This window comes from Symphalangus syndactylus, chromosome 5 (genome assembly GCF_028878055.3).
Source record: "Symphalangus syndactylus isolate Jambi chromosome 5, NHGRI_mSymSyn1-v2.1_pri, whole genome shotgun sequence".
Lineage (NCBI taxonomy): Eukaryota > Metazoa > Chordata > Mammalia > Primates > Hylobatidae > Symphalangus > Symphalangus syndactylus.
Window position 1 is genome coordinate 86267211 of NC_072427.2, and position 22265 is coordinate 86289475.

At 52.8% G+C, this 22265-nt stretch overlaps 1 protein-coding gene across 1 annotated transcript in view; it reads right to left on the reverse strand.

Moving 5' to 3' along the window:
* Window positions 1–15926, reverse strand: part of TRPM2 (transient receptor potential cation channel subfamily M member 2) — a 90433-nt gene extending 74507 nt beyond the window's left edge. Inside the window, 4 exon segments of the mRNA XM_063640506.1 lie at window positions 1823–1991; window positions 13405–13493; window positions 14285–14550; window positions 15176–15926. Coding sequence (XP_063496576.1) covers window positions 1823–1991; window positions 13405–13493; window positions 14285–14449 — 423 coding nt within the window. The 5' untranslated portion in view covers window positions 14450–14550; window positions 15176–15926.
* Window positions 15927–22265: the final 6339 nt, after the last annotated feature.

Here is a 22265-nt window from a genome sequence, read left to right on the forward strand (position 1 = left end):
CCCTCTCCTGTCCCCTCTCCTGTCCCCTCTGCCCTGTCCCCTCTGCTCTGTGGCCCCTGTGCCCTGGCCCATCCTGGGGACTCAGTGGGCCCAGCTTCCTCTGCCTCCCGTCTGAACACGGCTCTCCCAGGCTCTGTCGTCACTCTGGCCCCTCGTGCTCCAGGAGACCCTCACAAGTACGCAGTCGACTTTCCCTGTTCCACTAGGCGGGCTGTGTCTGAAGAGACCCAGCCGGGCCTGCAATCTCTGCCGGGATTGGCCCACCAGAGACACAAAGGTGATGGGTGAAATCCAGAAATGCCATTAGGTGCCCTCAAAACAAACATGTGGTAGCATTGTCACTAAAGAAGGTCCAGTTAACCCACAACCACGGTGCCTGTCACCATCAGAACGTGCGTCCCACCAGGTCCACCAGGCATCTGGAGGTGCTGGTCTCCCTGGGAGGAGCAGGGCTGCGGCCTGCATGGTGGACGCTCCCGGGCTTCGAGGCAGACCTGCTGCACCACAGGGTCTGTGTCTCTGGTGTCACTCACTGTCAGGCCACAGGCATTTTTCCCTCACACCACAGGCCCCTGTTGGCAGCTGCGGGGAGGGGGCTGGGAGAAGCCAGTGGGGTTGGGGGAGGGATGCAGCCAGAACCCCAGGCTCAGACACAGCTGGATTCAAACCCACCACTGCCACGGCCACGGTGGCCTTGGACAAAGTGTGGGGCTTTCCCATACCTCAATCCCTCACCTGAAACCCAACAACAGGACTATTCCCATGACCACAGCAACAGAGGGGCCCAGGGGCCTGGAGAACACCCACGTGTCATGGTGACACAGGATGGCTCAGGGGCTGTGCCAGCCAGGAAGCCTGGGGCCACACGACCCCGTCTCCGGGACCTGCCACTCAACCTCTTTGGCCACATCATGGTATCACCACGCATCGAGTGGACGGGTCACACTCGGAAGGTACCAAGTTCAGGGCTCCAGACCCCAGCACAGGGATCAGCACCCCCCCCCATCCCACCCAGGACAGTGGCCCCCAATTGCTGTCTCAGAACCCTCCAGAAGGCTGGTCAACACGCGAGTCTCAGAACCCTCCAGAAGGCTGGTCAACACGCGAGTCTCAGAACCCTCCAGAAGGCTGGTCAACACACAAGGGGCCGAGCCTCTGACTCCACAGGCCTGGGATGTGGCCTGAGAATTGGTCAGAGATGGCTGGTCCAGGGACCTCAGTGAGGTTGTGCACAAGAGAACCCAACCCTGCAGTTGGGCCTCCCTCCAGCAGTCTGCACCCTCACAGGGCTCTCCTGCAGGCCAGGCTCAGCCTGGATCCCGCCACGCCTGGCCCAGCCTCCTCGCAAGGACTCTCACATTTGCTTCCAGACTTGCCACACGGGCCTCCCTGCTATCCTGGGCCCCTTCCCCCTGCTTTTCCCTCCCTCCCCACACCCTTCCTACCATTCCCCCAGCACACCCTGAGCGCGTCTGTGTCCTGCATCCCTCTCCTTCCTCCCTACTCCCTCCCAGGCCCTGACAAATGCCGCCCAGGGACACCCAGCCAGAATTCACTCACCACTTCCGGCTTGCACCTTCCTAGAAAGCTCACTGTGCCCCACCCTGCTTTGCAGATGGCCAAGCACTCTGAGAGTGGGGTGCATCTCTTGCTTGCCTTGCAGAGCCCCTCCCCGCCCTCTCCCTTGCAGTGCAGTGGGCTCTATGCACCCTGGAGCTTTGCCAGCCTCCTGCTCTTGCCCCAGGAAATGCCAACCACCGCATGTCACTGTGGGGCCATGCAGCTCCACCTACAATTCAGAGCAAGAGTGATGGAAACCAACCTTTTTCACCTTCTGGCTCAGGCCCGTGAAGATGATGTCACCAAAGGCATCTGTTGGCATCTCCTGGACATGTTTCTTTGGGTCCCACTGTGTGCCCTGGAAGGTGTAGGGCTTGGTAGCCTCCTCCAAGTGCTGCTCACGCGTGTAGCCACACTGACACACCACCTTCCTGCAAAGACACAGCATCAGTCACCCAGGGAGTGTGGTGCCCTTCCTGCTCCCTGTGAAGGCATCAGAGGAGGCCCAGTGGAAAGCCGCAACCTTCCCCCACCCATCAAAAACAAAGCACCTGCCCTTCCAGCCATGGGGAAGGCAGCAGAGGCCTAATGGTGGGCTGGAACTCTTCTCACCCTCAGCAGTAACAAGAAGCCTCCCCAGGATGTGTCAGTGGATCAGTGGAGGCTACAGGGGGGCTTAGACGTCACCCTTCTTGGGGCAGTGACGGGGGGACCTCCTTCCTTCACCATAGACATGTCAAGAGGACCAGCTAAAACTCAAGATCTTGAGTCTCTTAACATAAAATCTAAACTATCAAGGTTTCAATCAAACATCACTAGTTTTACAAGGAGACAGGAACATCTTAACCAGGATGACAAAAGACAGCTAACAGCCACCAACACCAAGATGACACAGATGTTAGAATTATCTGAAAATGATTTTAAAGCAGCCACATTAGAAATGCTTCAACAAGCAATCATGAACATGCTCAAAACAAATGAAAAGATATAAATTTCCAGTAAAAAAAGAGAAGATATACCAAATGCAAACTTTAGAACTGAAAAATACAGTAACCGAAATAAAAAACTCAATGGATGGACCCAAGAGCAGGATGGAGGAGATAGAGGAAGGAACCCAGGAGCAAGAAGATAGAACAGTAGAAATTGCCCAGTAAGAACCACAGAGAGAAAACAAACCACAACAAAGAAAAAATACACAAGTAAACAAAACCTCCGGGACCTGCAGCACTATAACAAAAGATCATACATTCATGCTCAGAGTTCCAGAAGGAAAAGAAAAAGACAGTGATCCTGAAAACGTATGGAAAGAAGTCATGGCCAAAATTTCCCATATTTGACAAAAAAGACATAAACCTACACACTCCACAATCTGAGTGAACACCAGGCAGGATAAACCCAAAGAGATACATGCCAAGACACATAACAGTTAAACTTCCGAAAACTAAAAACAAATAAAAAATTTTAAAAGCGGCCAGGCTCAGTGGCTCATGCCTATAATCCCAGCCCTTTGGGAAGCTGAGGCGGGTGGATCATGAGGTCAGGAGTTTGAGACCAACATGGCCAACATGGTGAAACCCTGTCTGTACTAAAATCCGAAAAATTAGCTGGGCATGGTGGCAGCCGCCTATAACCCCAGCCACTCGGGAAGCTGAGGCAGGAGACTCGCTTGAACCCAGGAGGTGGAAGTTGCAGTGAGCCAAGATGGCACCACAGCACTCCAGCCTGGGCAACAGTGGGAGACTCCTCAAAAAAAAAAAAAAAAAAAAAAACAAAAAAAAAACCTCAGAAATGACAGGAAGTTGGGACCTTCTTAATTGAAGGAAGGCTAGGGAATTTGTCACCAGCAGACACACCCTAAAAGAATAGCTAAAGGACACTCTCTAAACAGAAAGGAAACAAGAAAGGCCGGGCACGGTGGCTCACGCTTGTAATCCCAGCACTTTGGGAGGCCGAGGCGGGCGGATCACAAGGTCAGGAGATCGAGACCACGGTGAAACCCCGTCTCTACTAAAAATACAAAAAATTAGCCGGGCGTGGTGGCGGGCGCCTGTAGTCCCAGCTACTCGGAGAGGCTGAGGCAGGAGAATGGCGTGAACCCGGGAGGCGGAGCTTGCAGTGAGCCGAGATCGCGCCACTGCACTCCAGCCTGGGTGAGAGAGCGAGACTCCGTCTCAAAAAAAAAAAAAAAAAAAAAAAAAAAGAAAGGAAACAAGAAAAGAAGGAATTTGGGAATATCTGAAAGAAAGAAAGAATAACAAAAAGAGTAACCGCTTGAATTTCCTAACTGATGTTTGATGGCTGAAGCAAAAATTATAACACTATCTGCCACGGTTTTCTTTCTTTTTTTTTTTTTTTTTTTCTTGAAATGGAGTCTCGCTGTGTCACCCAGGCTGGAGTGCAGTGGCGCCGATCTCTGCTCACTACAAGCTCCGCCTCCCGGGTTCACGCCATTCTCCCGCCTCAATCTCCCAAGTAGCTGGGACCACAGGCACCCACCACCACATCTGGCTATTTTTTGTTTTTGTTTTTGTATTTTTAGTAGAGACGGGGTTTCACCGTGTTAGCCAGGATGGTCTCTATCTCCTGACCTCGTGATCCGCCCGCCTCAGCTTCCCAAAGTGCTAGGATTACAGTCTTGAGCCACCATGCCCTGCCCTGATTTCAATATATGCAGAAGAAATATTTCAAGCAATTATATTATAGATTAAGAAGGGGACAAGATGTTAAAGGAGATACTGTTTCTATACTTCACTCAAACTGGTAAAATGTCAACATCGGTAGATTGTGATAAGCTATATTATATAATATACTATCTAGAGCAACCCCTTTTACAAAAAAAGTGATACAAGAAGATACACTCAAAAATAGTATGCTGTAAGCAGTGGCTCACACCTGTAATCCCAATACTTTGGGAGGCCAAGGTGGGCAGATTGCTTGAGCTCAGGAGTTTGAGACCAGCCTGGGCAACATGGCCAAACCTTGTCTCTACCAAAAATACAAAAATTAACCGGGCGTGGTGGTGCCTGCCTGTAGTCTCAGCTATTCAGGAGACTGAGGTGAGAGGATCACCTGAGCCCAGCGAGGTGGAGGGTGTAATGAGCCGAGATTGTGTCACTGCACTCCAGCCTGGGCAACAGAGTGAGACCCTGTCTCCAAAAAACAAAAATAGTATGAATAATCAAAATAGAATTCTAAAAAATGTTCAAGTAACCCACAAGAAGGCAAACAAACAAAAAAAAAAACAGAACAGAAAACAAAAAATAAAATGGCAGACATAAGCCCTAACATACCAATAATTACACTAAATATAAATTTTCTAAATACGACAATTAAAAAACAGATTGACAGAATGTATTTTAAAAAATAGGACCCAATTATTTGATGTCTACCAAAATCTCACTTGAAGTGTAATGACACAGGCAAGGTGAAAAGGAAAGGAATATTTAGCAGTTAAATAATATTGACACAAGGCCAAGCGTGGTAGCTCACACCTGCAATCCCAGCACTGTGGGAGGCCAAGGCGAGTGGATCACTTGAGGTCAGGAGTTCAAAGCCATCCTGGCCAACACGGTGAAGCCCCGTCTCTACTAAAAATACAAAAATTAGCCAGGTGTGGTGGCGCATGCCTGTAGTCCCAGCTACTCCCAGTTGCCAAGAGGCAGAGGTTGCAGTAAGCTGAGATCATGCAATTGCACTCCAGCCTGGGAGACAGAATGAGACTCCATCTCAAAGATAATAATAATAATAACAATAATATTGGCACAAGCAGCAACTTGGATGGATATCAAGTGCGCTGTGCTGAGGGGAAAAGACACAGGTCATGTAGCGTATGATTCCATTGATGTAACATCCTCGAAATGACACAATGATAGGCATGAAGAAAGATTGGTGGTTGCAGGGATCAGGGATGATGAGGGAGGTGAGCTGACCATACGGAGGAAGTACAGGAAGAGCTCGGTGGAGACGGACAGTGCGGTGTCTTGACCACGGTGGTAGTTACACAAATACACATGTGAAAAATGACATAAGTCCAGGAGCAGTAGCTCACACCTGTAATCCCAGCACTTTGGGAGGCCAAGGCAGGCAGATCACTTGAGGTCCGGAGTCTGAGACCAGCCTGACCAACATGGCGAAACCCCATCTCTACTAAAAATATAAACATTAGCTGGGCGTGATAGCACACGCCTGTAGTCCCAGCTACTCAGGAGGCTGAGGCAGGAGAATCGCTTGAACCCAGGAGGCAGAGATTGCAGTGAGCTGGTGTGGTGCCACTGCACTCCAGCCTGGGCAGCAGAGCGAAACTCCATCTCAAAAAAAAAAAAAAAAAAAAAAAAAAGACATAAATGTAACACATACATTCTACCAGCTTTAATTCCTGGCTTGGGTACTGTACTACAGTTATGCAGAATGTAGCCACAGGTGGAACTGTGGGGCCCATCTGTAGTATCTTTGGAACTTCTGTACATCTATAATTATTTCAAAATAAAAAGTTAAAAGCACACACAAATGGAGGCTCCAAGCAGATGACATGGGGCTAGCACCTCGCCCAAGGTCTCCCACCTCCTCCCCTCGCCCGGGGACAGCAGGAGCTGCCAGAGTCGCCAGCCTTCAGGACCTGCTGCTCTGCCTCCTCCCCTTCCCTGGCAAGAATGAGGCAATCTCTTTCTTCAACTGCTACCTTCCCTCTTTTTTCTTTGTGGGTTAAAGTCTTTTTGTTCTTTTACTGCAATTCATTAGTGTTTCAGGGCAAGAAGAGATACATTTATGTGTTCTTTATAACTTGTTTAATTGGAAATCCACAATATTTTTAGATTCTTATTTTTTGCTGGTAACAAATAACCTAGAAAATTTCAGATGAGGCCAGGCATGGTGCCTAATGCCTGTAATCCCAGAGTCTGGGAGGCTGATGTGGGCGGATCACAAGGTCAAGAGTTCGAGACCAGCCTGGCTAATATGGTGAAACCTTGTCTCTACTAAAAATACAAAAATTAGCCAGGCGTGATGGTGCACACCTGTAGTCCCAGCTACTCAGGAGGCTGAGGCAGGAGAATCGCTTGAACCTGGGAGGTGAAGGTTGCAGTGAGCCAAGATCGGGCCATTGTACTCCAGCCTGGGCGACAGAGCAAGACTCCGTCTCAAAATAAATAAATAAATATAAATATATATATATGTGTGTGTGTGTGTATATATATGTAAATATATGTGTATATATGTGTATATATATGTGTATATATGTGTGTATATGTGTATATATATGTGTATATATGTATGTATATATGTATATATGTATATATGTGTATATATGTATATATGTGTATATGTGTATATATGTGTATATATGTGTGTATATGTGTATATATGTGTGTATATGTGTATATATGTATATATGTGTATATATGTGTGTATATGTGTATATATGTATATATGTGTATATATGTATATATGTGTATATGTGTATATGTGTATATATGTGTATATGTGTGTATATGTGTATATGTGTGTATATGTGTATATATGTGTATATATGTGTATATATGTGTATGTGTGTATATATGTATATATGTGTGTATATAGGTATATATGTGTATATAGGTGTATATGTGTATATATGTGTATATGTATATACGTGTATACATGTATATATGTATATATGTGTATATATACACAGATGAGACAGGAAAAAAATGGACCAATCAGTGCTTTATAAAATGGACCAATCAGCGCTCTGTAAAATGGACCAATCAGCAGGACATGGGCGGGGACAAATAAGGGAATTTAAAAAAAAAAAACAAAACTCTAAAACCAGATGAAACCTGAACCAGATGGCACAGGGGAAAGACCACTGAGCAGTGAGAAAGGAAACGGGTTTCCCCGCCACGTAGTGACTGTGTGATCTCGGATGTTTCTACACTCAGTTTCTCAATCATTAAAATGGGAAAAATAATTCCTCCCGGATGTGCACCCTACAAATCCAAATCCGTATAAACCCCTAAGGTCACGCTCAAGGCACTTCAGACTTGCAGGGATCTTGCGAGCACCTGATGTTGACAGGTGAAGCCAGCTAGACTTCTGGGTTGGGTGCGGACTTGGAGAACTTTTCTGCCTTACAAGAGGATTGTAAAATGCGCCAAACAGCACACCATAAAATGGACCAATCGGTGCTCTGTAAAATGGACCAATCCGCACACCGTAAAATGGACCAATCAGTGCTCTGTAAAATGGACCAATCCGCACACTGTAAAATAGACCAATCAGCACACCATAAAATGGACCAATCGGTGCTCTGTAAAATGGACCAATCAGCACACTGTAAAATGGACCAATCGGTGCTCTGTAAAATGGACCAATCAGCACACTGTAAAATGGACCAAGCCATGCTCTGTAAAATGGACCAATCAGCACACTGTAAAATGGACCAATCAGCACACTGTAAAATGGACCAATCAGCACACTGTAAAATGGACCAATCAGTGCTCTGTAAAATGGACCAATCAGTGCTCTGTAAAATGGACCAATCAATGCTCTGTAAAATGGACCAATCAGCACTCTGTAAAATGGACCAAGCAGCGCTCTGTAAAATAGACCAAGCCATGCTCTGTAAAATGGACCAATCAGCACACTGTAAAATGGACCAAGCAGCACTCTGTAAAATAGACCAAGCAGCACACTGTAAAATGGACCAATCAGCACACTGTAAAATGGACCAATCAGCGCTCTGTAAAATGGACCAATCAGCACTCTGTAAAATGGACCGATCAGCAGGACACAGGCAGGGACAAATAAGGGAATAAAAGCTGGCCACCCCTCCAGCCGGTAGTGGCAAACCGCTCGGGTCCCCTTCCACGCTGTGGAATCTTGGTTCTTTCGCTCTTCACAATAAATCTTGCTGCTGCTCACTCTTTGGGTCCGTGCCACCTTCAAGAGCTGTAACGCTCACTGCGAAGGTCCCCGGCTTCATTCTTGAAGTCAGCGAGACCAAGAACCCACCGGAAGGAACCAACTCCGGACACAATGTGACCTCCACTGTTTATGGATGAGAGACCTGGGTCCAAGGTGGGGAAAGGAGTTCCCTGGACAAGGACCTGAGCTCTCCTGTCTTGCTCCAATGCTGCCCCAAATGTCCTTGTGTGTTCCTAACAGCCTATCACAAGCTACCTCCTGTCCCTCTTCTCCTTGAACCATCACCTCTGATGAGATTGGAACTTAAACCTGCGTGGTGTTTGCAAGCCTGATGTGATGCTGGAAACTGCATTGCGGCCACTGATCCAGAAATTACATCACCAGAGAGTTGCTCGGAACTCGGCCCAGATAGGCGTAAACGGGACGCCACCCCCGGCACCCCACGGGAAATGAGAGCTCTTGGAGGTGTATTCTCTCCAACCTGGGCTCCTTCCTTCCCCCACCACCCCCCACCTCCCCCACCCCCACCGCATGTGCGCCTGAATTCTGAGGCATCCCCTCCAGTCTCTGCGCTTCACAGATGAGGATTGGTGGCCCAGGGAAGAGAAGTCATCTGCCCAAGGTCACGAGGTCCATGGTGGAAAAATGTGAACACAAAGGTCTGGACCAGGGTGGCCACAGCAGACACGGAAATGAGACGAGTCTGTGCAGAGCTGAGGAGGGTTACCAGGACATGGGGCTAAGCAGTGGGATTCCCCGGGCGGGTGTCGAGGGGCTCCAGGTCTGGACGAGTGGGGTGGGAAGACCCTACCATGCTTAATGGAAACATGTGAGTGGTATAAATAAATCTGCTTCAGAAGCTGTGTTTGTGGCAGACGATGCTCACCACTCGCTCCGCCCTGGTCTTTCCACAAGAAGGAGGGACACTCCATCCACTCCTCAGGAAGGAACAGCCAGGAACACACCTGGTCCCTCTTCCCATCCTGCTGCAGTGACCACCGTGGTTGGTGAGATGAGAGACGCTTCTGTGCGGGACAGACTCGGCGCAGCAGATCTCAGGCTGCCTCCTCAGAGGGGCCTGCCTTCAAGGTGGTGTCTGGGAATGGGGCTTTTGGAGCACCTCTCCGTCCCCTGACTGCTAGGAGTGCTTTGCTGGGCCTGGACTGTTCCTGCAGTGGGTTTATGCTGAACAGCTGCTTTCCTGCTGGGAATCTGGGATTTAGGTGGTTGCCATGCAGAGGGGCCCACGTGGCCAACACAGGATGCACGCCCTGGGCTCTGAGCCTCGAATGGGCTTCGCAGGTTGCCACGTTCTTCTTGGCTGGAGGAAGGAGCACGCATGGCGCCTGCACAGGAAAGCAGCAGCAGCCTGCCCTCAGATTCTCCAGACTCGGCCTGTGTCTTTCTCCCTTGTCAAGCCCACCACGTAGGCCTTCACCATGATAAACCTTAGCTGTGTGCACAGCTGTGAGTCCTAGCAAACCCCTGAGCATGGGGGATGGCTTTGGGGACCTCCAGAAGCAAGTCTATCCTGCTTACATCTGATCCAGGTCAGCACCCCTTTCTCTCTGGGCCCTGCTGCCCCAAGGATTTCCACTTCCACGTGAGAAGCACGCAGAGCCGACCAGCAGAGGCCCCAGACCCACGGGACCTCACCTAGGCTTCTCAGGACACAGCAGGTCATGGTGTCAGCGGCGTTCAAACCAGAGTGAGTCCATCTTGAATAGGCGCTGGGTGAAATGAGGCTGAAACCTACTGGGCTGCATTCCCAGACGGTTAAGGCATTCTAAGTCACAGGATGAGACAAGAGGTCGGCACAAGACACAGGTCACAAAGACCTTGCTGATAAAACAGGGTACGAGACACTGGCCAAAACCCACCAAAACCAAGACGGCGACCAAAGTGGACTCCGGTTATCCTCACTGCCCATTACAGGCTAATTATAATATATTAGCATGTAAGAGACACTCCCATCAGCGCCATGACAGTTTACACATGCCATGGCAACATCAGAAATACCCTATATGATCTGAAAGAAAGGGGAAATCAGTTCTGGGAAATCCCCGCCCGTTTCCCATAAAACTCATGAATAATCCACCCTTGTTTACAACATGATCCAAAACTACCATAAAAATAGCCAACCAGCCAAGCACGGTGGCTTATGCCTGAAATCCCAGCACTTTGGGAGGCCAAAGCTGGTGGATCACCTGAGGTCAGGAGTTCCAGACCAGTCTGGCCAACATGGTGAATCACATGAACCTAGGAAATGAAGGTTGCAGTGAGCCAAGATCACACCATTGCACTCCAGCCTGGGCGACAGAGCGAGACCCTGTCTCAAAAAAAAAAAAAAAAAAATAGCCAAGCAGCAGCCCTCAGGGCTGCTCTGCCTATGGAGGAGCCATTCTCTTATTCCTTTACTTTGTTAATAACTTGCTTTCACTTTACTCTGTGGACTTGCTCCAAATACTTTCTTGTGTGAGACCCAAGAACCCACCCTTGGGGTCTGGATCGGGACCCCTTTCCAGTAACAAGGGTGCGCTCCGAGGCTGGAGCACCACTGCTCTACAGACCCTGCTCCTTCCACATGGGGCTCTTCATCACTGTCTGTACATCCAGCCCTCCATGGCCGCAAGTTCTGCATCTGCAGATTCAGCCAAACGCAGACTAAAAATATTCAGGAAAAAAAACAATTAAAAATAACATGGCCGGATGCGGTGGCTCACGCCTGTAATCCTAGCACTTTGAGAGGCTGAGGCGGGCAGATCATGAGGTCAGGAGTTTGAGACCAGTCTGACCAACATGGTGAAACCCCGTCTCTACTAAAAATACAAAAATTAGCCAGACGTAGTGGCGCATGCCTGTAATCTCAGCTACTCGGGAGGCTGAGGCAGGAGAATCACTTGAACCCGGGATGTAGAGGTTGCAGTGAGCTGAGATTGAACCACTGCACTCCAGCTAGGAGACAGAGCGAGACTCCATCTCAAAAAAAATAAAACAACAACACATTGGCCAGGCACGGTAGCTCACACCTGTAATCCCAGCACTTTGGGAGGCCGAGGCAGGTGGATCACTTGAGGTCAGGAGTTCAATCGAGACTAGCCTGGCCAACATGGCAAAACCCCATCTCTACTAAAAATACAAAAATTAGCCAGATGTGGTGGCGCATGCCTGTAGTCTCAGCTACTCGGGAGGCTGAGGCAGGAGAATCCCTTGAACCCGGGAGGAGGAGGTTGCAGTGAGCCAAGATGGTGCCACGGCACTCCAGGCTGGGTGACAGGGCAAGACTGTCTCGAAAAAGAAAAAACCCACACAACAACAAAAATACAATTTTTTTTTTTTTTTGAGACGGAGTCTCACTCTGTCGCCCAGGCCGGAGTGCAGTGGCACGATCAAGGCTCACTGCAAGCTCCTCCTCCTGGGCTCACGCCATTCTCCTGCCTCAGCCTCCAGAGTAGCTGGGACTACAGGCGCCCGCCACCACGCCCGGGGAATTTTTTGTATTTTTAGTGGAGACGGGGTTTCACCGTGTTAGCCAGGATGGTCTCAATCTCCTGACATCGTGATCCGCCTGCCTTGGCCTCCCAAAGTGCTGGGATTACAGGCCTGAGCCACCGCGCCCGGCCCAAAAATACAATTTTTTTAAATGCAGTATAACTATTTTTATAACATCTACATTGTATCAGGTATTATAAGTAATCTAGAGATGATTTAAAGTATGCCGAAGGATGTACATAATTTATATGCAAATACCACACCATCTCATATCAATGACTTGATATGAGATTTTGGGACTGATAGGAGATATGGGATTTTGGTATCCGTGGGTGTCCGGGAACAATTCCCCAGGGATGCCGAGGGACAGCTGTTATATTGGTGACCGTGAAACTCTGATGATGTACCGAGTACACTAGAGGTACTCTGGGGCAACACAATCTTCTTCTGTTTCCCAAGCACAGGATGCTTCTCGCTCCCCATATTCAGTAAATATGAGCTGAAGGCCACCCTCTGGGGATTAATACAATACTCTGGCTTTCGTCCCAGCCCCCCAAAAGCTCAGCAGCTAGCAAGAAAGATGAACACAAAGCCACACAGTTACAGCACGACAGCTGGGATCAAAGAGAAACACACGGTGCGGTAGGAGGGAAGCTCACTTCCTGGTAGAGGTTGTACAGTCAAGGGAGGCTGCACAGCAGAGGTGGCATCTGCAATAGGCCTTGAGGGATAAGTAGGAGCTCACCAGGTGATGGAGTAAAAGGAGGAAGCGTGTGGCTCATTTGTGGAAGAGCATGAAATGGGTGTTGCTCGGGGAAGGCACACAAACATGAATCAACACTCTGTCCGTGCCTAAAGGGGCGCCAACTGCGGGGAGCACCATCGGCTCCGGAGGGCATATCCAGCCAGAGACAGTGGCCATGTTGCCTGGGTGGGAGTCTTGGCCACACCTGAGTCGTGGGCTCTGTGGGGAGGAGGGGCAACGGGGGCTCTGTGGGGCCTGGGGGCAAGTCGGGCCTCTGGCTTTGGCAAGCTGTGCAGGGGGCAGTCTTCTGGCCGTGGACTCTCCCTAAGGCCCTTCTAGTTCCTGGACCCTGGGACTCTCTCTCTTGGGGTGGGGGCAGGTGTGGAAATGAGAGGATTAGAGGATGCATCTGTGTTCAAACCACTGGGCCTCGCCGTGCGATAGCGCCGTTACGACCCTGAACAAGTCACCTAAACTCTGCACTTTGGTCCCTGCACCTGCGAGGCAGGATGAGGGTCAACTGTCCCCGACAGGAGGCTTGTGAGGGTTAGGTGGAAATGCTCTGCGGACTCCAAGCCTCGTACGGAGACAGAGCTATCTCCAGTGACCCTTCACTGAGGCCCTGAGGGGTCTTGGCCTGATCAGCTACTCCATGTGGGATCGGAAGGAAGAAGTCAGAGGCCTGACACACAAATCACATCACTTACCCAGCATCAGACAGCTTGGAACTTTCCACAAAATACATGCATTCTTTCTTCTTGATGTTTTCAGGAATCCATGAACTGAGGCTTTCTTGCTGAAGGTAAAGACAGCACAGTGAGATCCTCCAACATTCGAAAGAGCACACCCAGCCCCCCGGAGACACATCTGAGCTCCTTGAGGAGCTTCCACACTATTTGCTGGAAGGAAGGAAGCCCGCGCAACCCCGAGCCAAAGATTAGAAGCACCTTGCCAAGATGCTCAGGTGGGGATTCAGGAGGGAGCAATGAATCTAAGAAATCATTTCCTCTTGGGGCCAATTTGAATGTGCACGCACTTTACAGTTTATACAACACCACCACCTTCCTTGGGAACAACGTGGTGTGGTGGAAAACGTGGAGGCTGGGGATCTGGGGACCTGGATCTTGCACCATCGGGAAAAGGGCAACCACCTTCCTGGCTGCCTGGCAAGGGGACTGCAAGATGCCACGTGCTTTCAACACACTTGTGTCTCCGTATCCGGGGCTTTGGGGAAAGCTAGCCCAGGCCCAGGCCCTCCCAATCAGATAAAGGATGTGAAATCATTACACAACAAGGTAAGCATGGGTAACAGACTGCCAGGACTCTAGCGCAACATTTTTGAGTTAATTCAGTGATTTCCCAATCAGACCAACCATGGGAAATGATCGTGCAACCCACAGAAGGCCAGAAAGGCCAGCCACACATCACCCTCCCCAGTTCTGTTCTCCCAAGGGTATGACTAGGCAGGAGCCCCCAAGGTCAGCAGACCCTTTCCCACCCCCATTGTCACAGCCTCAAGCTATGACCTGCCCAACAGTGACCTCCGTGGCCACGTGCCAGCTGCAGGCTGACCAGCAGAAAGCCTACCTTGTCATTGTTGCCGAAGGGGCACTGCAGCCTCCGGCTCTTGAAGAGGCTGCTGTTGCTGCGCCGGAGATTGGAGACCCTCCCCAGGGCAGTGACCCTTCTGGGCGGCCCCCCAAAGTCCTCCTCCTGCTCGGAGCCAGCTTTCCCCAGGGTTGAGGGCTCCATCCTGAGACCCCCACGCCAGCTGCAACCAGGCCTGCTGCCCTCAGGACAGTCCTCTCTCCAGCTCACTACACTGGGGGTTCTAGAGACACGTGGGGTGGTTGCTGAAATAGATCAGAGACAGGAAGATGAGGCTGATGTTCTGAGACGACCCGGCCACGTGCTTCCTCATGTGAAGCCCTCATCCGGTTCTCTTCATCAGCCTGCACATCTTCCCAGCTGCCTGAGCTGTGTCCCTTGGCTGGGGCCCCCGGACACTCTGGGGAAGTACATGCACATGCGGGGGTCCCAGCGGCCGTTCATAATGGTAACAACCTCAGGTCACTGCAGGGCCAGAGAAAGCTCCCTCCCCCACGGATGCATCTGCACTGAGCACCACACAGGGAAGTCTCCACCGCCAGCATCAGCTGCCGGCGACATGGTTTCCCAACTGTGCAATTCTGCACAGTTCCTGCTTCCAGACACCAGTGACTACTTTCATATTCCAAAAATTTTTTAAATAGCCCTCACTGTCCACAAAGGAAGTTTCTTTTTCTTCTTGTTTTTTGAGACGGAGTCTCACTTTGTCGCTCAGGCTGGAGTGCAGTGACGCAGTCTCGGCTCACTGCAACCTCCGTCTCCCGGGTTCAAGTGATTCTCCTGCCTTAGCCTCCCCAGTAGCTGGGATTATGGGTGCCCATCACCACACCCTGCTAAATTGTTTTGTATTTAGTAGCAACAGGGTTTTACCATGTTGGTCAGGTTGGTCTCAAACTCCTGACCTCAGGCGATCCACCGGCCTCCGCCTCCCAAAATGCTGGTTTTACAGGCGTAAGCCACCGTGCCCAGCCTAGAAAGGAAGTTTTGGGGAGTACCACATCTCTCCACTCCAGGAAAAAGACAGTAATTCAAAGGAATCTTTTTCTCTCATATCCTTTCTCCCTGGCTCTGATGCGGCCTTCATCACCGAGGCCACAGGAAGCCACCAGATGACTGCCCTCCCTTTACAAATGAGAAACGGAAGCATGTTCAACCCCTGCAGGGCCTCCCTGAGCCCCTGACACCCCCAAGGCGGTTCTCATGAGGTCATCCATGGTCATCCCCTGCCCCTGCCCCAAAGGTGTGAAGGAGAGGGTTGCTGGGAGGCAAAAGATCTGACTGCAATTCCCCCCTCATCCCTGCCCTGAAACCCGATCTCTGGCCACGTCCTCTCCACTACACATTATGGTCACTGTCAGTCAAGACTTTGCTCTGCTGTCCCCTGATCACATTAGGTGACTGAGCCCCTCTTTGGGGCCACGCAGCTCGAAGCTCGGTGCCGGGCACTTGGGGCTGAGCTACTGGCTGCTGTCTTGGGGCAGGCACTCTCAGGCAACCCCACCTCCCCCTCTCCCTCCTTCCCTTTGCCCCTTGGCCACACTCATTCCAAGACCCGTAAACTTCACTGGCAGGATGGCAGGGGTGCCCTGCCCGGCCCTTTCCTGCAGTTCTCAGAGCAGATGTCGTGCCGCATGCCAGTGGGGCCTTTCCAGGGCCGTGAGCTGTCCCCGCAGCCACTGGCCCGGCTTCACAACCAGCTTACAAGGGAAGCAGAGGGGCAGAGATGTCCCCAGTGGCAGGAGGAAGAGGAGACTCTAGAGAGATCACAGTGGCACCGCAAGGGGACCCAGACTGCAGGTGGCTCCCCAGGCAGGTGGTCCACCCTGCACGGGATGAGGATGGCTCCATGCTGGAAACGAAGGCCCCAGCATCAGACAGGAGGGTCCACAGTGTGGGGTTCTCTGCCTTAAGGAAGACCAGCATGTTCTGTTCACATGCTCATCTTTCAGGCAGCTGCCCACCTCAGCACAGCCCCTGGGGTCTTGTGCAGGTTCCTCTAATCCCAGCGGCAAATGGGCCCTGGGAAGCAGGTCAGACCTGCTCCAGCACCACCCCAGACTTTGCAGGAGGCAGCCAGGAGCCCCCGTGAGCATCTGATGCCCGCTGTCGGGGGCCCAATGGCTTGACCCAGTGCCCAACAGGACGGGTGCCTCAGCCTCAGCCCAGGGGTGCAGAACCCTGAAAACCCAGGCCTGGCAACAACCTTCCAAGGGCCCATCCAGCCCTTTCTGGGGTTCTTCTACCCAAAATTACAGGCTCAATCCCTTTCTCACAGGTCGCCTGAGAATAGCTTGGGCCACCCTGGTTCACAGCTAAAATTCTCCACAAGCAACTGGCACAGGTGTGAGTGTTGAGAGCACTCAGGTAGGAAGTGAACTTCCAGAAGACAATGCATGAAGCAGGCATGAGCAAGGCAAGGCCCCATGTGGGGTGGATTTCCAAACCCAAGCCCTGCACAGAGCTATTCCCGGAGAAAGGGGTGCAGTGGAGCCCCAGGGAGCGTGGGTTGGGGTGGCATTCCGGACCCTTCAGGGTTAGCCACTGAGCAACCCCACCCTCAGCCCCGGGGGTCCCGCATGGCAGGGGTGGCAGCGGGAAGACCACTACCACCATCACCTAGGCCGAATTCAAGAAGACTCGTTGGCACGCGAGCCCAGGACCAGGCGACTTAAGAGTATCCTGGTGTGCCCATCCGCCCCCAGCCAGCCCAGCCCAGCCCAGCCCAGCAGATTCCCCGGGAAATGGAAGGTTCTGTCTGGGCAGGGCGGGCCTCTCGCACCGGCAGGACTGGGACAGGCGCGCCCTGCACTCCCTCGGCACACCGTGTGACCTCCCTGCCCTCTTTGGAGGTTGCTCGGGCATCCTCTGAAATCCCCGCGTGAAAGCCAGCGCTTCGGGGACTGGACAGGCAGAGGCGGGTGCGGGGATGGAGGAAGTAAGCGCCCCAGAAGCGGGCCCTGCGGTCCCGGCGGACGGGCATGGGCACGAGGACCGCCGAGTCCCTCATCTCCACGTCCCCTCGCGCCAGCCGGACAGGGTCGCCCCAGCGGCAAGGCGTCCCGCGGACAGACCGCACCCGGCTCCGAGTCAGCGCCCCGCGCCTCTGCGCACACTCGGTGCTCCAGTCCGCGCCCCGAACCCCACCGGTGCCGCTGCACCAGCGCCCCGAACCCCGCCCGCCCCTGCACCCCACCGCGCCCTGCACCAGCACCCGGAGCCCCTTCGCGCCCCTGCACCCCACCGCGCCCTGCACCAGCGCCCCAAGCCCCACCCGTGCCCCTGCACCCCGCCGTGCCCTGCATCAGCGCCCCGAACCCCGCCTGCGCCCCTGCACCCCGCCGCGCCCTGCAGCAGCACCGGAGCCGGCCGCCTCGGTCCCCGCACCCCGCGCCCCTGCACGCACTCGTCCCCGGTCCTCCCCCCTGCACCCCGCAGCAACCTTCACAAGCTCCAGGGACCGCTGCCTCAGTCCCCGCACCCGGGCTCGCGCTCTTGCCCCGCCCCCGGCGGGCACCTACCTGCTCGGAGCCGCCCGCGCCCGGGCGTCACCCGCGTCCCCGCGCAGCACCGCAGCCCTGGCCCCGCAGGGCCGTCCGCATCTCGCCCGAGCGTGCGCCGCGTGCCCTGTGCAGTGGAGCCGCCCGCAGCGCTCTGCGTCACTCAGCCCGGAGAGCGCCTCCCGCGCCGCGTCCCGCGCCCGCAGCTAGAGCCAAGGACACGCCAGGGAAGACTGGGCCCAGACACTCCACCTGCGGGCCCGCCCTCCCCAGAGACCTGGGACCGGACACTCGCGCGGATATGTGCCTTCCGAGGGTTGGGGGCACGTGTCTCCTTTAAACCGGCGATTGCCGCGATTATCTCTAAGCCCTGAATTGCCAACGGGAGCGGGAAAGGCAGGACAGGAGTCGCAGGGGGACCTGGGCCTGAGTGGAGACCCCCCCACAACGAGACTCAGGACCCCCTCCTCAAAGACCTCTGCAGCCCCCTCCCCCAGCACTCCAGATGTGACCCCAGAGCCAGGGACCATTCCCAGTGAGAGAGGCAGGACCCCAAGGCTGGAGCAGGCTCAGGGCCTGCTCCCTGGATCTGTCACAATAGAGGGGACAGGAACAGCCAGAAAGATCAAGCCCAGCAGTCCCCATCGCGGCAGGTGCTGGCCACGGGGCCCCACGGATGTCTAACTCCACCCTGTGTGCTGCCCACTCTCCGGCTTGGGGAGGGGCGGGGACTGCCCTCTGATGCCTGAGAAGGCGAATACGCTTTCCCAAATGGCTTAGACCACCCAGACGCCCTTTCACCTGGCAAAGCCACACTGTCCGCCCCTTCCTTGCCACCAGAGGGCGATACCCGGCTGCCATTCCTGGGCTCTGCTGGCCTCCGTGTCCAGGGAAGTGAAGAGGTCCTGTGGCCTCTGATCTGGGAGGAGGGAGGGTGCCCCCAGACTCCTGCGTTACCCGCCACCCTCATTTCCTCCCTGTGTGTGCAGGCCTGCTGCCCGGACTCCTGCCCAGAGCACACGCCTCTGGATGGCCCTCCGCAGATGAGCCAGGCAGCAGTGCTGGCGTGCTGAAGGATGTCCACCATCTCACTAACCCACCATCCTGGTGCCTGCAAAGTGGTGGGAAAGCGGTCAGAGCCCCTGGTGTAGGACAGCACTCAGGACACTGTCGCCTTTTCAGGACACTGTGCTCTGCACAAGCGTGGCCGGAAGCTGCCCTCCAGAGTAACCAGCACAGTGTCCCCACACACCCGCAACTGTGCCCTGCTGGACGGTACAGTCCTCCGCCCGGTCCACCCCGCAACCAGATGTGCTCGATAAGCATCCGCTGCAGGAGTTGGGTTCTATGACAACCAGCAACATCCCAGAGAGGTGTCTTAGAGCCTCCTTGACAAGCAAAGGAAGTGAAGACCCCTCCCTTTCACCTGCTCCATGTCAGCAGAGCCCCATCCAGTGCCCCTGCCCTGGATGCTTTCTGGCTGGAGAGCCATCTCGTTAACTAAAAACATACTTCAGGGCAGTTACTATTTTATAAGACAGTCATAACTGCAGAGCCATCTGCGAGACGGGCTGGGCGCTTATTTCCAAGTATCCCGGGGCCTCTGTGGGAACGTCATTTAAGGTGAAGTGGTTACCAAGCTGACCATCTCTGATGAAACAGCCGGGCCCACATCGCCCTGGGAGCGGCTCCTGCCTTTCTAGAGAAGAACCACACACTCCACAGAGGGCCATGTCTGTCTGCCCAGACGCTGCTGCAGTAGCAATTATGCAATATTCTTCCCATAAAAGAGAGGACACGTGACCATAAAACTCGAGCAGGGCAGGTACCAATCTCCTTGGAGAGTCCTCTCGAGTTCAGAGAGAGAAAGCACTTGGCACAAAGTGTTTCTCACGGTGTGGGCACGAGGCCCAGGTGAAAAGGCCCCTGCTCTGGCAGCAGGAGAAAACCACAACTAGAGAAAAAGGCAGTGACAGGGCCGCAGGCACTGGCACACTCTGGTCCTGAGTGAGACACGGGAGCAGGTGACAGGCGGCGGGCTCCTCAGAGGAGACTCCGGGAAGGAGGGAGGCCTCAGGAGCAGCAAACTCTCTGCACAGGGCCGCATGGTCTCTGTCCCAGCTCCTCGCCTCTGCCCTTGCAGTGGGAAGGCAGCCGTGGGCCATTCGGCTGACCCTGAACGACACGGGTTTCAGCTGCGGGGATTCACTTCTATGCAGATTTTCTTCCGCCTCTGCCACCCCTGAGATGCTAGACCACCCCCTCCTCTTCCCCCTTCTCCTACTCACGGGAAGACGGCAAGGCCTTTATGATGACCTGCTTCTACTTAATGTAAATATATTTTAATTTCATTATGATTTTTTTAATAACATTTTCTTCTCTCTAGTTCCCTTTATTGTAGGAATACAGTTTATAATACAACATACAAAATGTGTGTTTATGCTATCAGTAAGCCTTCCTTCTGGTCAATAGTGAGCTATTCATAGTTAAGTTTTGGAGGAGTCAAAAGTTATACACAGATTTTCAACTTTAAGGGGTGTTGGAGCCCCCAATTCTTGAGTGGTTCAAGGATCAACTACATAAATGAAACAGTATGTTACGTGGTTTGGCTCTGTGCCCCACCCAAATGTCATGTCAAATTGTAATCCCCAGGCCAGGCACAGTGGCTCACACCTGTAATCCCAGCTCTTTGGGAGGCCGAGGCAGGCAAGATCACTTGAGGTCAGGAGTTCAAGACCAGCCTTGTCCAATGGTGAAACGCCATCTCTACTAAAAATACAACAATTAGCCAGGCGTGGTGGTGTGCGCCTATAATCCCAGCTACTCGGAGGCTGAGGCAGGAGAATCACTTGAACCCAGGAGACAGAGGTTGCTGTGAACCGAGATCGTGCCACTGCACTCCAGCCTGGGCAACAGAGCGAGACTCTGTCTCAAAAAAAATTGTAATCCCCAGTGTGGAAGGTTATTGGATCAAGGAGGCGTTTCTCACGAACGATTGAACACCATCCTCTTGGTGCTGTTCCCGTAATAGTGAGTGAGTTCTTCCAAGATCTGGTCGTTTAAGTGCGTGGCACCTGCTCCTGTCTCTCTCTCTTACTCCTGCCATGTGAGACACCTGCCCGCTTTGCCTTCTATCATGATTGGAAGCTTCCTGAAGCCTCCCCAGAAGCAGAAGCCACCATGCCTCCTGTACAGCCTGCAGGACCGTAGGCCAGTTAGGCCTCTTTCCTTATAAATTACCCAGTCTGAGGGGTTTTTTAATAGCAATGCAAGAACGAACAAATACAGTACAGCTGGGCACTAATATTAAACTTTGCAGACTGGGCACAGTGGCTCACGTCTGTAATCCCAGCACTTTGGGAGGCTGAGGCAGGCAGATTACTTGAGGCCAGGAGTCTGAAATCAGCATGTTGAAGGCCAACATGGTGAAACCCTGTCTCTACTAAAAATACAAAAAATTAGCCGAACGTGGTGGCGCATGCCTATTGTGACTCGCGTCCGTGTGAAGAGACCACCAAACAGGCTTTGTGTGTGCAACAAGGCTGTTTATTTCACCTGGGTGCAGGCGGGCTGAGTCCCAAAAGAGAGTCAGTGAAGGGAGATAGGGGTGGGGCTGTTTTATAGGATTTGGGTAGGTAGTGGAAAATTACAGTCAAAGGGGGTTCTCTTGCGGGCAGGGGTGGGGGTCACAAAGTGCTCAGTGGGGGAGCTTCTGAGCCAGGAGAAGGAATTTCACAAGGTAATGTCATCAGTTAAGGCAGGAATCAACCATTTTCACTTCTTTTGTGATTCTTCAGTTACTTCAGGCCATCTGGATGTATACGTGCAGGTCACAGGGGATATGATGGCTTAGCTTGGGCTCAGAGGCCTGACACCTATAGTCCCAGCTACTCAGGAGCCTGGGGCAGGAGAATCACTTAAACCCAGGAGGGGGAGGTTGCAGTAAGCCAAGATCAGGCCCTTGCACTCCAGCCTGGGTGACAGCGAGACTCCATCTCAAAAAAAAAAAGAAAGAAAGAAAGAAAGAAAAGACCTTTATTTGCAAACAGGTGGCAGGCCCAATCTGGCCAGTGGGCTGCAGTTTGCTGACACCTGGTCTAGAGCAGGGCTTCGGGCTGAGGGAACAGACATGTTTCTTTTCATCTCTGGAGTCCACAGAGTCATCTGCATTCTGGAAATATCTTATACAACAGAACTGTTCTTAAAATGTGAAAGGACAGCGATGGATGCCACGCCAGGGTAAAGACTGCAGCCGGCGTGGCCACCATGAACTCTCTGTGCCAGGCGCCCTTGCCCCAATGGCTCCCAGAACGGCAATTACGAGAACGGAGCTGGAAATGACCACAAGGCCTGAAGACCTCTCAGGACGCTGAAAAAATATAAATCAACACGTGCTGCCTGTCCCTTCTCCCAGGCCTGGCTCTGACCTGCCACAGGGATCTGAACCATCTGCAGCACCAGCC